The 17,071-nt window shown below is 42.9% G+C and overlaps 1 protein-coding gene across 2 annotated transcripts in view; it reads right to left on the minus strand.

The window, feature by feature from the left end:
• Positions 1–194: 194 nt before the first annotated feature.
• Positions 195–17,071, minus strand: part of SEC14L5 (SEC14 like lipid binding 5) — a 40,125-nt gene continuing 23,248 nt past the window's right edge. For both annotated transcript variants that reach the window (XM_084536821.1, XM_084536822.1), the window contains 10 exons: positions 15,954–16,066; positions 10,898–11,087; positions 10,162–10,250; positions 9,535–9,605; positions 8,615–8,786; positions 7,836–7,970; positions 7,309–7,446; positions 6,954–7,199; positions 6,361–6,539; positions 195–5,185 (listed from right to left, as the gene is read on the minus strand). In XM_084536821.1, the coding sequence (XP_084392947.1) occupies positions 5,080–5,185; positions 6,361–6,539; positions 6,954–7,199; positions 7,309–7,446; positions 7,836–7,970; positions 8,615–8,786; positions 9,535–9,605; positions 10,162–10,250; positions 10,898–11,087; positions 15,954–16,066 (1,439 nt within the window). In that variant the 3' untranslated portion in view covers positions 195–5,079. The remainder of the gene's footprint in view (positions 5,186–6,360; positions 6,540–6,953; positions 7,200–7,308; positions 7,447–7,835; positions 7,971–8,614; positions 8,787–9,534; positions 9,606–10,161; positions 10,251–10,897; positions 11,088–15,953; positions 16,067–17,071) is intronic.

A 17,071-nucleotide genomic window follows, 5' to 3' on the forward strand; every position in this document is an offset into this window, starting at 1 on the left:
TAACCATAAACAACAAATGGTGGTTCTACAGGAAAAAGTAAAAAACATTTTAGTTATTTAAAATTTTAAAATAACTGGATACAAATAAGACTTACCTTTGTTTCTGTGGGTACTTAACTAGAGTAGCATGTGCTAAAATTTTCAGAATTTACCTCAAATTTGAAGAGTTGAATTTCATCAAATAATTAGACGTGTTCTTTTGAGTTTTTTTTTTTTAATTTCCAACATACAGAAATGTACAGCTTCTACCAGAACCTACAAATACGATAACTAAGTACATTTTTAGTATCAGATTTGTTGTCAGGTAACACATTACAAAGCACTCTGCATTTTGCTAGTGTGCTCTTCAAGAATGCTTTTTTGTTGGCTGAGAAAAATCAGGACCTCAGTACATAAAAACAGACAGGTAGGGGGAGAGAAAGGAAGACACTGCTTGCTAAGAATGTTAATGCCCATTTAATTTCTATGTAGCTAATAGCTTGGAAATTGATGTCAATGTCATTAAAAGCCAATGCATGTCACACAATACCAATTTAGCCTTCCAAAAGAGAAATAATTAGGTATAAGATTCATCACAATCGAGTGCTGGAAGAATGTTAAAGCTAATAGCATGCAAGAATCTGACAAATGCATGTCAATTTTAGTCCTTAGAGTCTAATAGCTCAGCTTCTTCCATTATTTGGCTCACAGTAGAAATGCTTCAGATGTTAAAGAAGTACAAGCTAGTAAAATATATTTTGAAACCAGATTTCTCTGCCTCTAACAAGCTGGAATTTGCTTCCGCGTCAATACCCAACAGCTTTCACACCTGAGCTGAATGGTCAAGTTGGGCTCACCAGGCCCTACCAGTTCGGAGCTGCTCTAAGTGTTACAGCTTTAAGATGATTAGGTTATGGCATTTTCAGAATCTTTAATGAAGGAACCAAAGATGTCAAAAATGATTCAGGCCTTCTTCAAAGCTCAAAGCATGAACCAGAGGGTTGTACCACTTACTATAAAGAGCTGACCAAAGAATGCAAAACTCAACAGTATTTCAGTTATTTAGTTAAATTTGAATTTATAAATTCTCATTAAGCTGACTTTTCCCCCATTACTGAAAAATGTGATACAACCAAACTGGCTAACCACAAGTCTGACATGAATAAGGCTGCGTCTGAAATTGCAGCAAACACATCTGTGCAGCCAAAGCGACTGCAGTAACTCGATTTCCTCAGGGCAATCAGGATTACTCTCTGCCCCCTAAAATCAAGGGCTCAGGAAGCCATGAAACAACGTGGACCTGCACTAAGTGCCTTCCTGCTGACGATGTAAAAGCATGTGGCGTGCCAGTTTTCAGCCTCACCCTTGGCACGCACAAAGTGGTAAAGAAACCAGCAATGCTGCTTTTGCATCCTGCTGGACTAGAGTCTCCTGCAGTCCTTTCACAAGACCAAGCTACCTGAAACACCAAAACATTTAGCCAAAATGCCTCAGTCACTGTATTTCAGCTTTGCCCTGAACAACAACGATGTCTGTCTTTAGCGCGATCTGTGTGCTCTGTCTGTCCTTAGTCCTACTGGGACAGAAGCTAGTAAACAGCAGGGCAGGGCAAGCCTGGAGAAATTGCTAAGAATAGAGGTTTCACATATGGCCATATTTAGTTGTAAACGAAGGCACAGCACTGTGTGCCAACATCACCTACAGCGCTGTCTCTCTCGAGACCTTGCATCACACGTTACGCATGGCAACAGCTCTCTGAGGTAGGCATTATGTACTGCATGTGGAATATTTGAAACAGGGGAAAGCCCTCGTTTACTGAGGAATTTAATTGTTCAGCACCCACCTCGTTACCTGAACACAGCCCAAGCTGACTGCACTGAAGAACAGCCGCAAGGGTGCTGCTGAGGAGCAGGGGGTCCTTGCTGCACCTCCAGCTCAGTGCCCAAAGCTGGAGAACGCTTTCAGGGTCCTGGCTTATGAGAATTACAAGGAGCCACTGTGAGCAGAACCCAGAACTCCTCTTGGTCTCAACTCACGAGAGACTGCTGTGAAGGAAACAGAGCATCTTCTTTTCTAAAGCCTACTGTTTTTTTTAATTTTCTTTTTTTTTTTTTTTTCTTTTCTTTTTTTTTTCTTTTAAGAAGAAAAAGGAGTTTTAGAAAAAATCTGCTTCTCTTGCATCTGCAATTCACAAAGCCAGTTAAAAAAAAAAAAAACAAAAACAGAAACACAGCACAGTAGCCATAACAGAAGGAAGGGAACGACAGCCTGGATGTTATGTCAGCATTCAGGGGAAAGAAAGGACAAAAATCCATATTGGATTATTTTAATCTTTAGCTAAGTAAATTGGTAGGTGAAATAATCCAGGCAATTTTGCTTGAAATTGTCAATGGAGAGATCACAAACTGCTTCTCAAGCAGATTTGTGCAGCAATTTCCTGTGGGACAGGAGCAATACTACCAAATGAAAAGCTATTTCTTGTGTCCACAGAGCCTGCAGGAGGGAGCTCTCTGCAGGAGCAGCCCCTCATCTCTTCTTGGCTCATTCAGAGACCTGCCAGAATGCACCAAGTTCTAGATGCCTCCCCAGCAAGTGCTAAGCACCTAAACCTTTCACTGGTGGGAGGAGAACAGCACATGCCATGTTTTAAAATTAAGAGAACCCAGTGCAATGGGAAAGATTCTTAATCAGAGGAAAACAGCGGAAACACTAGAAACAGGAATGTTACCACCATGGGACGTGACAAAATCAAGTAAGAACCAAGCCATAAAAAGATGAAATCCTGGAACAGCCCAGGGAAGGAAGGGCTGGGTTTGTTCATGCTGCTTTAGGAACCAGTTTGAAACTGCATTTCTAGCACCAGAAATGATTATTTCTGCAGGATTTTACATTAAGGATACACGCATGCATTTTAATTCCAGGACTCTTGATTTTCCAGAGCAAAGGTAGAACTTCTCCCTCTTTGTGTTAAACTACAAGTATGCTGAAATATCAAAAATTGGATCACCCGGGAGAAATGGTAAAGCCTACAGAACAACTGGGGAATTCCCTGCAACCAGAACTTTCCTAGGGCCTGCATAACTAAGTTACCTGTTCCACTTTTACACTGAGATGCAAGGTGGGGGACTAAGTTCCTCAGTTCTGTTCCTTTAAAAAAAATAAAAATAAATAAAATAAAAAAGCAGCTTACAGAGGCGCATCAACTTCATCTTTTGTTCCAGTTATTGGGGTGCTTTTCTCCTTTTTCAGTGCCTGGTGCTTCAAAATCAGCAATTAAATAAAGAAGCAGGATTAGAAGGAATTACTTTACATATATGTTCTCCTTACCTGCACACATTTATCAACCTCAATATAAGCTCGGTGAGAGGATTGTATTGAGTAGCATGGTCATGGATACTTGAATGGCTGTGCTGGCAAAGAAACTACACCTCCACTGCAAGTTGGGCTTCAATCCTGCCCCAGCCCCACAACCATCTGCACTGTTGCCCAGCTTTGGAACTGGACACACATTTAGTTCAGGCCAGCCTGAGCGATCCGTGCAGCGGTCACCTCCAGCTGGTAGGGATGGGGTCTCTGCACAGCACTGCTGGGTCCCAGAGCAGACATCGGTCTGCATTTCAAGTCCCACGTGTCTGCTAATTGCAAATATCGCCTAAGCGCAACTCAGTATTTGACACCTTTTTTTTTTTTTTTCTGCCTAAACAAAAACACAACTTCTCTGCTACCCACCCCGATAAATCCATCGCCAGCACCTTTTCTGTGTCTGTTCTCTAGCATAATCAGTGGAGATTTCTGACAAACACTGTAGTTTTGGCATGTCATGACTGTCATGAAGATGCACCATCTTCTCACAACTCGCAAATGTAATGCAATAATCACTTCTTAATCCTAGGAAACATCCATGTAGAGCCCCAAAAAGCTTTGGACTCTAACTAGACCTTGCAGGAAAAGATGACACAGCCCTTATCCCTAGTGCGATGTATGATACAGCCCTTTACACAAGAATATCCGGCAGTCACAAAAATTAGAAGTAGAAAGATTCTTGGAAGTGAAGACAATCAGTAATTCCTTTCTAAAAGGGAGTTTGTCTCACTAAAAAAAGTGATCGGATTTAATAAATACTCACTTTTCAAATTATAAATAAGTTAAAAATTAACTTAAAATAAGCTAGTATTTGAATAAATATGTTTCAGTAAGTGCTTAAATACATACATGCTTTTCTTCTGAAGTTTTCAAGTTAGCTCACATTATAAAGACTTCTTTAATACTGCCATAAAACTTTGTGCCTTCAGGAAATAAAATATTGCTTTTCTTAGCCCTTTATAATTTGATTCAGTTCCCATCTACTCTGATGAGATGGGTCAGATCTACCTATTATTGCTTGTAAACCTGAGGAGGAAGGATAAATAGTCTATCTTTAAGAAAGATGCTGCTTACTTGAGGCAGGTTCTCTGCCTATACTTTCTAGAAAACAGTTTTGATTTTTGTGTCTCAGTGGGTTAAAAAAATCCAACACATTTCCTAATAGCATCCTGTCAGATCGGAAGAGGTTTTAGGTTTGACCTGGAACTAGTTTCTAAAATATCCTATCTGTATTAAGGTATTTACAGTTTGCTTCAAGTCCCTGCACCTGAAATGCCCGCTTTACTTTCTGATGGGTAAGTGGTACCCTGGGCACCCAGAAAACTAGATTAATTTTGCTACACGTGAATAATCTAGTCCTACAGATCAATCAGATAAGGCAACATCAGTCTCCTCTACCACACACAGGAAAAGGACTGATTGGAAAGAGCCCTTTAGAGTTCAGTAATAACGTGGGTTCATGCAAACTGACATTCATCCAAAAACATGACCTATGAAAAAGACTATGGGGAAGTAGGCATCTGATACAGAAGTACTACACCTGCCATGTGAGTGCTAAGTCTTTGTCGAGAACAGCTCCCAGAAGTCACTCGCTGTCCAGCAGCTGCTGCCTGTGATCACACGAACGACTGCCTCAAGGCTCAGCCCCTGCAGGCTCTTTGGTTTGGTGCACAGAGCAGCTCTGGGGCAGCCAGGAAGCCCTGAGTGGTTTTTCCTTGTGGCGTAGCCTTGTCCTTGCTATCTGGAAAGATGGGAGCTGCTCTGGGACTGGTTCGAAGATGTCGTGGCTCCACTCAGCTGGGAAAACCCGCTGTTGCAAGATTCCAGGCTTGACATGGATCCCCTGGGATGGGACAAAACAGATGTGCTTGTTAAGGCAGGCAGCTATTTCATGGATAACTTCATATGTCTGACAAGAGATCAACCTGCTCTTTATAACGCTTACAAAAGTATTTTATTTTGTCCCATCATTTTCATTGTGGTCTCTAAGAATCTCAAGGTTCCTCTGTGTCACAAGGAAAAGTTATCACAGACATCATTTTGCTAGCAAAAGGCATTACGACTTGCTTCTTGCAGTAAACACCAGAGTACAATGCATCTGGTCTCTCTGTAGGGCTGCACACACAGGTGCTGAGCAGAAAGGAAAATGAGAGAGCATTCCAAACACAGCACAGCCCAGTGAATGCAGCCACTGCAGCCAACCTGGGACCTCCAGCCTGCTAAGCATCAGAATCACAGCTCCAGCACCATTCAGTCTTAGTCTGCAGTCACAGCTGTGGTGAATTGAGGCTGTGTTGGCAGGATCTGAAGACTGTTTCCAATGCAGTTTATGCAGGTAGGGCAAGGAGGAGCAGGTTTGAGTGACTGGAGTCAGGAATTTTCTGCTACTCTGAGTCAACAGGGTCTGGCCAGGCCACATTCTCAAGGTGACCTGCTCATCTGCAAGCCTGGTCTACCTAACCCTTCCTCTGGCTCCTAGGAAAGTACTTGTGAAGTATTCAAATTACTGGCTGATCTGAGAAGTACTTTTTGCATTAAAGGAGACTAGAGGCTACCCTGCAGAGGTTGATGTACACACTTATTGAGAAAGCACGCTTCAAGTCACAACAGACATCTTTGTCAAATGCCAAATGAGATATGAATGACATAGCTAAGTTACTCAGAAAGTAACTTCTCAGAACGCTCCCAACTAATATCAAAAAGTTAATCAGCCAAACACCTCCCTCACTTCAAGTAGCTGTAATCAAGAACAGAAGCACAAATTCTACTGGTGGAGATCCAGCCAGCAGCCAGACATCCAGCAAAGAGGAACCTGCTATAAAAGAAAAACCTTATTACCCACCGCACTAAAGGAGACTCTTTCCACGTAATACCACCAAGTTGGTGTCCATCTAACTTCTTATCAATGAAATATGCACCCTATAGAGGTCACTGGTATCTGCATGTTTACAGTCACACTCAGTCCTCTCATAAGGCTTCTCTATTGCAAGTTGTACAGTAACACACACGTAAACCTACCTGAAGTCCTTGGATGCAAGCACTTCATAGTAGTATATAAGCTTGCACTTATGACTGGAAACTTGCAGAGAGGCGAGAACATCATCCACCCGAGGGAGGCTAGTGCCGGAACAGGGCAGAGGACCATGCATTTTCCACTGGAGAATGTAAAAGCCGGGCCAACGAGTCACATGAGATCCCTGGAAGGAAAAGAGCACTCCCAAGTGATTACCAGGCATCTTATGAAATAACTGAATGACTTGACAAAAGTCAAAAGAAACTACTGAGCTGACTGCCTGGAGGAGCGTACATCATTCAATTCATTTTACGTACCTCAGCCACAGCTCTGTAATCCTAGGTGTGTTTTTTTCTTTTTCATTTTTAATGTTATCTTCAATTAGCTTTTTATGGAATCTCTTTCCAATGGCTCAGTCTAAACTAGAACCGCCGTAGCAGTCATTTTCACAGGGAATTCAGAGAATGATTACCACAGCAACTGCTTCCAAGCTAGACATGATTTCCCATCCCATCGATTCCTTCCCCTCCCCACCACCAGGTCATTTTGGAGCATACTAGGATTGTAAGACCCATGCCAGGGCCCAAACACATCTGACCTGGATGCTCTCTCCTTCCCGACAAACCAGCGGAGATTCCATACGACTGTAATCCACGCCAAGGACCCACGTCTTATCAATGAGCTGCACATTGTCCCCAGCAGTAGAGGTACTTGGTAACGTGGCTTCTTTATGACTTGTTTCAGGAGCTCGTTTGGAGTGGAAGAGGCTGAACACCACATCTCCCTTCAGGATGTCAAAGTCCCAAGTGATCACAGACTCCCCTTCCAAAATCTCCACGACTATCTAAAAAGGAAATACAACAAGCACAAAGTAAAACATCAGGCATTCAGATGGCAGTCAGCATCTTCCTACCTGCTCTACAAACACGCTTTTTCCCTACAAAGGTTTGTACCTCATGTGGAGCTCCTCTGAGGACGCTCGCAGAATGATAGATAGTTTCTGTCCATAACCGGATGTGATCTGCATTTTCTGTCTCTTCATCTGTTTGATAAAGTGACTTAGGAACGAGCCCACCTTCTGGAACAGTACACTAGGAGAGAGAGAGACACAAGTAAGAGGGTTCATATTAATCCAGGGGTTAAAGTACTAAGTCATCTGAACTCTTGCCAGCTGTTGGACACTGAGAATAGGCACCTTAACTTCGTATAATGTTTCACAGTGGGGCTAAGTTTTACTTGAACTACGATCATTTCTCTAATCAGTCTTAGAGAAAATGAAAAACTTACCACTCACTTTACTGAAAAAGTTACCTGTACAATGGTTTGTGGTAACCAGAGCAGTGCTACCCCAACCAGAACAGAAATTCAACAGTCTTTCAGAAGAAAGCAGGAGGCTGGTGGGGTGTGTGTGTAGGAAGAGGGGATTTGAGGGAGCTTGACCATTGCAGATTTCACCTGCACAACAGGAAGGAAAACTCACCATGCAGTCTCCTCCCAGGAAGTCTGGGATCACCTCTTTGTCCACATAATCTACCAGCCCTCCTGGACCCTGGTAGTTATTCCCACTGTAAATAAGGAACTTCTGCCTTGTGTTCTCATTGATAAAGGGACTGACCTGCAGTAAGTAGACAGAGGACATCACTGTCACCAAGTGAAGTTAGAGGTAATGTTGAGATACGAACTAGAAGACTGGAAGGCCTCATCAGCAGGAACACAGGCCAGCAGCAGGGTGGAGCTCTGCAACTCTGAAGTACTCTCCCAAAGTAAGGGATAACAAATAAAATGCTATATCCCCTGACATTTTCTGCTTCAGATGAAATAAGTTAGCAGTCATCACGTAACACACTAACCTCACGAGAAATTTATCAAGCACATTCTTACATTGCTCTAACTCTCAGCAAGCACTAGGAAGAACTATATTCATTACTTTTCTCTTCAGTATCCTCCAACATAAGATTAAACGAATCATCTTTTCCCATGAACATGAAAACCCACCCACCACAGGTTACCACTACTGCACCAGGATGAACAGTTTGGGTCCCAAGTCCTGCCCTGGTAGAATGACAACCATAGGATCAAATACACAGCCTGCTCTGTAGCAAAGCTGTGGCCTCTTCAGAAGATCAGGTACAAGCTGCTTGGAAGCTTGTACCTTTTTCACTCCCTAACCCTTTGAATAAGCAGAACTTACGATTACTGGATGATTGCTATTTGTATGTGTACAACTGCTTATGATCCTGCAGTCCAGATTTCACTCACCAGAGTCCAGAGTACAGGAAAGACCCTGGGTGCTCGCACTATGAGGAGTCTGCCCAGAGTTTCGGGGTAGTTGTCCTCTACAACCTCAATGATTCGAAGCAGGGCCTTAACTCCAGGCCGCCAGAGATGCCGCATATTTAGGCCTTCCAAGTCCACCAGACATGTCCAGGATCTAAAATAAACATGAAGAGAAAGACCGGTCAGAATCTTTCTTACACAGTGGCTGCTTAAGAGCCACAAAACTTTTCAGTAACATCGTGGCTTTAACAAGATCTAAAGGCAGCTGAGATTTTTATTTATTTATTTATTTTTTGGAGATTTCCCTCATTGGCTAAATGAGGAAAGCAAGCAGTTCCAGTAAAGAGTAGATCTCTACTCAGGCAGCAGACAGCCTGAATCCAGTGAGCTTCCAAGTACACTGGATCCAAGAAAAAAAAGATAAAACAGATATTCAACCCTGAAGGTAAAAACTATCAGTGTGGAAGAGAGTGAAGGTATACAGACACATTGCTAAAAAAAAAAATATTAAAAAGTATATTTTAAGGTTCTGGATTAAAATCACTACTACAGCAAGGTTAACTTCATCTGAAGGGGGACAGGAAAAAAACAAAACAAAACAAAAACAAAACAAAACAAAACAAAAAAAAAACAAACAAACAAACAAACAAAAAAAAAAAAAAAACAAAAAAACAGAAGAAAGGAGCAATACTTGTTTTCAAATGAAGCTGTAGAATTTATCTGCATTTAAGTCTGCTATACAAGATACCCCAAAGCCCAAACAAGAACAGCCTGTAAGACATGCACAACACTGCTCTCTGCAGTTTAAACCTAAGAACATCATCTAAAACCTTCACAGAATCATCATCTTCACTACATTCATTCCAACTTGGTAAGAATACAAGAAAACTGACTATACTAACGTGATGGGGCGGCCAAATAGGTTGGTGTTTTCCTCACACCTCTTTTGTCCTTCCTCATTAATTGACAAAACCTGAAATTAAAGACAGTATAGACTGGGATTAGCCTGAATGTGACTGAGGAAGAAAGGAGAAACCCAAAAACCTGTAAAAATACGCACCCCAGAAATATACCAGTTTGAGAACTTGCAGTGTGCAAAACAGTAAGTCTCTATGTGTTTGGAAGAAAAAAAAAAAACAAAACTTCTTTACTGACAAGTTATGCTGGACATACAAGGTAGAGATGTTGACAATTTACAGTGAAGTATAAGAGCCTCAAGGTCAAATGTTATTAGCTAAGCTGCATGGAAAATGGTCATGGAAAGCTTACTGTTGAACTGCAAACTATCAGAGAACATCCTTCTGGCCCATTCGTATGATTATAAAAATTTCACTTCTGTATCCACAGGAAGACAGAGAAGCTAGGACATGCCAAAGACACTAAGCCAAAGGTATAACTTTGGTTTGCCAGCTACGAAACACGGTGATCACATGTATCAAGCAGGTAGATTGCTGCTGCACTACAGCAAGACTTCTAAACACCCCAAGGGAAATACAGTTCCTCAAGTGAGAAATTAATGTAGATCTTACATGTCGCAGCAGTGATTCTTCTCCCAGGGCTTTCACCAAACCCTTTGTGTCCATCTGGCCAAGCCGAAGAATGTAAAGTGGTCGTCCATCTTCAAAACAAACATAAGGGTTTAAAAACAATAACTGAACTTGAAATGCCCAGAGATGTAAAGGTCTTTAGTGCATGCAGGAAAGCAGTATGCAGGTGATTATCCTAACATGCCTGTTGTGAGCAGGGATGTGTCATGTCCCTGTGAGAGAAACTGTTTAATGGGCTGCTAGGACCATTGACTAGGCAGAGAGTGTCCCGAGTGATAAGACACTGTTTTTGGTTTTGGTCATTGGTATTCTCAATTTAGTGAGGCCAAAGAGCAACACAGCCAGACTGTCTAGAGCTAGAATCTGCCCTCACATCAAGCACAGGAGAAGAAGCTTCCACTGCAGACAGAGCCATGTAGTCTCCCAGGCTGTCACTCTAGTACCTTTTACAAATGCCACATTAAATATTTCAACAGGATAAAAATCACATCCAAAATGCCATCCTATCAAGAATATGCTGCTTTGCACTAGTTCTAGTCTGCCTGATTTGCGCACAGAAAATAAGGTAACTACAGCAATAGAGAATGGCTTTTTACAGATGTTACAACTCCTTTGTTAATGTTTAAAGCATCAATACAATCTTCTCCAAAAACAGACAGGTTACTTATAAGGTCTCATAATGCAGCCACATTGTAGAATCAGTGTAAGTGATTCAAACCTCTGTCTTGATAATGCCATCCTCCAGTGTAGTATTCATCTAGGAGGGCCGGGGGCCTCCAGGACTGTAGGATGTAATCCACCTGGTATTGCTTTCTCCAGGACAGAGACTGACAGAGCATTTCTCGAGCTTTGTCAATGTTGAAGTCTCGAGCCCGTAGAAATCGAAGGATATGCTCATCTTTGGGGATCTGAGAGAAAAGAGAAATTGTAAGGATCAGGACTTGTACCACTGCTCCATGAAGCCTGCAGAGCACGCACCAGTTTTAAGACAAAGATCAAACATACTTTCCTTCTCCCTCCCTAATCCAACCCAATGCAGCAGATAGTGATAGGAGCATGAAAGCAGTAACTAATTCATAGAATCATAGAATTCACGTCCCTTTGAGAGAGATGGGCTTATTAATTTATCAGAGCATTGCACATGCACACACACAGCCTGTGAGAATCCCCTGCATTAAGTAAGCTGATGGCCAGAAGCCCCAGCAAACTCCGGGCTGGCTAAAGTTTCCCTCAGCTACCTGTCCACAAGGACAAACAAAACACTGAATGGAAGTAATACAGCTGCAAGCTTACCTTCCTGTGGGGCAAATTAGCAAAGGGCGAAAAGCATTTGTAGGTAACACATTAACCAAATTAAGCACGTGCTGTTTGGAGGTGGGTCACCACTGTACAGTCTTCTAGTGATCACCCACTAGCACCACATTTGAGGCCTCTTCTCTGCTTTGCTGCTGGTGTTGTTTGAACAGAAAAGCTTTTGACTCCTTCCACAGGCTCACCCCATCCCGTTTCACTAACTCTTACCAAAAGAAACAAATCACTCAAAGTCACAATATACCCCCTCCCAGTTACTCATCCCAACACATTCAGGTCAGTAATTCTAGCACCACAGGCACAAAACCCTTCCCAAACCACAGCTGCAGAATGGATTATTCCAACCTCCTTCCAAATCCCTTATCCTTTTCCCTTAGCTGAAAACCAAAAGGAAACCAGGCGGTACCACTAGGTAGCAGGCAGTATAACAATAATTAACGGATCTCAGAAAATCGCCAAATCTGACTAAAAGCTTGTCAGGTGTGAAAACAGATGGATTCTAGTTGCATGTACTGTTGATTTCTCTTCTCAGTCCCTTCACCCCAACTCCCCCAAAAGTATTTGGCCTCATTTGCTACATCAAGTTTCCATTAAAAATTTAAGTTCTGTAGGGCTAGAATAGTCTCCGGAGCGTCTGTACCGTGCTTAGCACAATGCCAGCCATCTGAGCCCTGCTGTAACACAAAAAAGCGTGCGTTCAGGAGTCAAAGCTCTTTTGTTTGCTCACTGACAGGCTCATGAAAACAGAGAGCAAAGAAGAAAGCAAAGCTGCCAGCAGCGTTTCACAGGCTGATATGAAGCTGCAAGGGTTACTACGAACTGATTCTGTATAAAGGTGGGTAGAGCTCAGGCAGCCTAGAGCCAAGCCTAGAAGAGGAGATGGGAGCTCAGCGGTGGACTTGTCAGTACTAGGTCAGAGGTTGGACTAGGCAGTCTTAGTGGTCTTTTCCAATTTGAATGATTCTATGGTGAATGCTGTTCAGCACAATGCTCTATTTCAAACACTTTGCAAAACTGCGTTTGTATGTCATTGAGAGAAAAGGGGCATCTTTTCCAAATAGGATCTCAGATGTATTTAGAAGAACATCCCCCAAATTTTCTGCATCATCGTAAAATTAAAGACAGCAGAATTTTCCTTGGATAATTGACATTTGCATTTCTGCTGTTCAGAGAAAGCCATTACTCACAAGACAACAGACAAAAAAACCTTCTGTAACAGTCCTGCAAATCCTATAAGAGGAAGGAGAAGGGTTGGCAGTTACACAGGTTTCTTACTTTCAGTGGTTTTCAAACCCAGTCTGCACATAACTACAGGTCAGAGGCAAATTCAGCACTTATGGAACAGAGGTAGGGATCTCTGAGGGGACTTAGCCTACTCATGATAGAATTAGTCTCTTAATTATCTTTGGCCAACCAAAGCAGCAACTCCCACCTGCAAGAAAACAAAGTTTTAATTTCAGCCTTTTGTTTTGCTTACTAGCAAATTTATACATACTGATCCATATGGCACAAAGCTATTCATTAATAGCTTTAAGTAACTGCATTTTTAACACTATTTGAAGATTGTGTCTTCAAATATTCAGTTTGGTTTTTTTTTTTTTAGAGCAATGATAAATCTGATTATGGGAAGGGACAAGGATCCAGATAGTGAAATAAAAAGATAGAAGAGGACAAAAATAAGAATAGACAGCTTCCAAGAAACAGGAGATCTACAAATACTTTTTGATAGAGCAGTAAGAAAATCTCTGCTCCAAATTAAAAAAAACAGGATGTCACAGCATGATAACAGCCTCTCCAGAGAAACTGCAAATGATGTAGGACGAGCTCCTGATTCTGTATTATTCTAACAGGCAATCTGTGATTTAAGAGAAGCACACAGGTGAGCAGGAAGGGGGTTTAAGAAAAAGCATAAATAGCCAGCAGGATCCTTCCCACTTGTTCAAGACCTCGTGGGGAACAAAGCCTACACAAAGGGTACAAGGCAGCTGCCGGCTGTCACAAAGAGCACTCAGCAATCAGCTGTACCTTGCTGAGGTACCGAACTCAACAAGCAGCTGTCAGGAGGAACAAGAGCTTGTGCAGTTCATGGAGCTCCAAGCTCCCTGAGAGGCTATTGTTTCACTTTACTCATGTGCTGTCGCTTTACCTTTTCCAGCTTCCATTCCTCAGCCTCTAAGAGGGGAAAAAAACACCCACAGAACAGAACAGGCAAACATTTAGAACATGCTTTGTCCATTTGAAACCGAGACCCTTTTAGATCACAGGCATGGATAAAGTCTCACAGTTGCTCTCATCTACGGCTCATTTTCAGCTGGATACCCAATAGCTGAGATATCTCCTACCAATCACACAGAAGTCCATGCTGTTTTACTAGACAGGTCACTGTAGACCTGAAAAAAACGTGTCCTATATTTCAGAGCACAGCTATGCCTGGGGATCCCTGCCCTTTGTTTTGTGTCTGCTTGTTGCCAATTCCCTTTCATCTGACAGCAGGTTGAATTGGGGGGAGACACAGATCACAACCAATATTTAGTAGAGCAGTAGTTAATTAAAGTTGTTAGTAGCAGATGATAATTCACACAGATCACTCACACACTCACAGTTACCTGGCTGGTTGGGACACCAACCCCAGCTGTTTACTGAGAGGCAGAGCATCCTATCAATGTGCTACCAACTTGCAGGTAGGTGTTCAGACAGTCCCTTAAGGGGTCCTTTGTTCTACTGTGTGTGTATATACACACATACATATCTATACATTCATTCCCATAGTCTTTGATGATATCAACCACCAGTCTCCTGGACATGGCCCAAGTTATACAACCTGCTGTTGATGCTGCCATATACCAGCGGCCTTAGATTTGACAGGTACTTGGTGTTCTGAATGTATCAGCTCTCACAGGCTGAACAGCATTGCTAGTCCATGGAGACTTTCAGATACTCAGACTTTCACACTACCTCAACTGTTCTTCTGTCTTTTGGTTAAACTGTTTTTCCATTCACAGGTACAAACAAAACCCATAAGCACGCTCACACAAAGGGATTTTGTGGCACACTGGATTCAACAATTTTTTTTTTTATTTTCTACGTGGGTGAGAGACAGGAGTCTTTTCAAAAGAAAACAGGGCCTTAATATCATGCTTAAATTCCCCATACTCAGATGAAATATGCTCTCTTTGCTTTGAAAAAGACACAGCAAAGCATTCAGAAGTGCTGGCAAAGCTCCTTGTAAACAATTGCTTCTCTTGGAAAGGCCAATTTGAAAAAATAAAGTCTTCCAAAGCCCATAAATGCAGAGTGGCACCTAACCCATTCTGTGTGACTGACTGAGTAGTTATCCTTTAGGCCAGGAAGCTATTACTACTGAAATCTCATCTAGCTGTACTCCATTTTTAAGAGGGATCACTTGCTCCAACTATCTTTTTCCTGTTTTCCCCTTTTCCTATGGGCTCATTATCTACTCTGCCCACCCAATTACTCTGTTGCTATTCTTGGTCCTTTCTTCCTTACCACACAATCTCTCTGCATCAGTAAAATCTGTGGTTACACCCCTCTAAAGACATTCAAGCTGCTCTGGGTCTTTTCTCAGCCACATGCCCCTTATTGTCTTGCCCAATACAGGGACCCCCTTTTGATTGAGAGGAGCCCAAGCAGCTGCTGAACATTACAGCTGCAGCAGAGATGCATCTGCCCTACAACAGCCATGCTGCTTTTTTCAGGTAAAAACAAGTTTTCACCTATACTGGGTGGCCAATTCTAGCTGTACACACCTCAATCCAGTGACCTCAGCTCCTCTATTTTAGAGGCTTACACAACATACCTCACACCACAAGGTGAGATGGTCTCTGTGTCCTGAATTCCGTGTGGTTTTGAAATCGTACATTTTGATAGAGGAGATTAAAACAAGATCAGAACGAATTCTGCTCAGAAGAATTCAGCCCCTGGCTGTACAAGCTGACACAACCTGCCTGACACAACACGCAGAGCAGACTGCTGACACGCAGTAACAGAGCTAGGTGTTACCAACTGCCTCACTGATCAGCATCTGAAGACGAAGGGAGAGGGGCTGCACGATCAGCACAGCTAGCCGCATCTCCCACCTCACCCTGCAGGGCCTGGGGATGTGATGCACCCACACCGGCCGGTCTGGACAACCAAGCCCTGATCAGTGCCTACTCAAATACTCGGCTGAGCCACCGTGCTCTGATACCACAGTGCAGCCCGTGCAGTACTGACAGCACTGCAGCTGTACAGCTGTAGTTCATGATGCTGCTGGATCCTGCTGCGAGATCACACAGGCTGCTCTCCACCCCATGCCTTTTACTCAACCTTGCCAAAACAGTCAAGTCTCAACACACAGATTATCCATGACCCTGAGTTTTACTGTAGGCCTTGAAGGCAAAACAAGCTATAAGAACAACTGCATTCAGGCTTCCGAAGGGGTGCTCTCTGCTCTATCTACCCACCTTGCCTTTGTGCGTTTCTTGAAGCCACTGACGAAGACGGATCAAGCAACTCTCTTGCATTGGAGTCAGCTGGCCCAGATATCGCTCAATGTAATCAGCATCCAATTTGTCAGCTGGAGAAAGAAAAAAGAGCAATTCAAAGGAGACTTGGCATAGCCAAAAAGGAGATAGGCAGTTATTTCTACACATCAGGTTGCTTATGACTTGCACCGGAAAAGCACGAATGCCCTCATTTTAGCTGCCTGAGGGAAGCAAGCAAGCGAGTCTCATGGTGATTAGGGCATAAGGACACAGACGGTGTGTGAGGAATCAAAGCCAGATCGCTCCACTTGTCTCTCAGAACACTGATTTCATTCAACCCTGACTACTCCAGCAGGAGCTTTTAAAGAAATATTGTGAGCTCTGGCACTCATCTCATTAAACACTCCAAGGCCTGGGTACTTAAATCCCCTCATGTCCTAAAGATCTCACTCACAATTTCAGTGACAAGAGGCTAAAAGGCAGCTATCTGAAAATTGAAATGTTATTCTGCTTATGGACACCAGAGGGAAAGGGAGAATAATATTAACATTTCCAACAGCAAGGGTGGTTTTTGGCATGAGGATGCCCAGTGCGTACCAGTAGCTCAAGGTTCCTCCAGCTCAGAGAGACAAAGGACAAGGGCTTTGAGCCTGCCAGCATTCAGCGATAGCCACAGATGTGCTGTCCAAGGCTTATAAGTGCAGATAAGGCTTGTATGTGCAGATGCCAGGAAGGACAAGATGGCACCCAAAAGGGAGCAGCACAGGCCAGTGGCTGTGCTGGAGGCATGCAAGCACATGAGAAGGGCTGGGAGGAGGACCTCTGAGCTAGCTCTGCCTCATGCAGGATTTTTTGGGTTTGTTCTTTTTTTTCAGCAGATACCATTACGTGCAGAATAAGGACTGGACACCCACAGGATACGCTGCTTCTGACTGATAATACAGAAATTATACTTAGTAAGCACTACACACCCCCACAGAATCCACAGAGCTAGCAAGCTGAGGAGCAGACGCAGGGAAGTATATTCAAGTTCGTGAAGTGATTAAAGCAGAAATAGAGCTACGTTCCTCTTCTGCTAGACAGGATCTGCCACTCTT

This window comes from Aythya ferina, assembly GCF_964211825.1.
Source record: "Aythya ferina genome assembly, chromosome: 15".
Taxonomy (NCBI): Eukaryota; Metazoa; Chordata; class Aves; order Anseriformes; family Anatidae; genus Aythya; species Aythya ferina.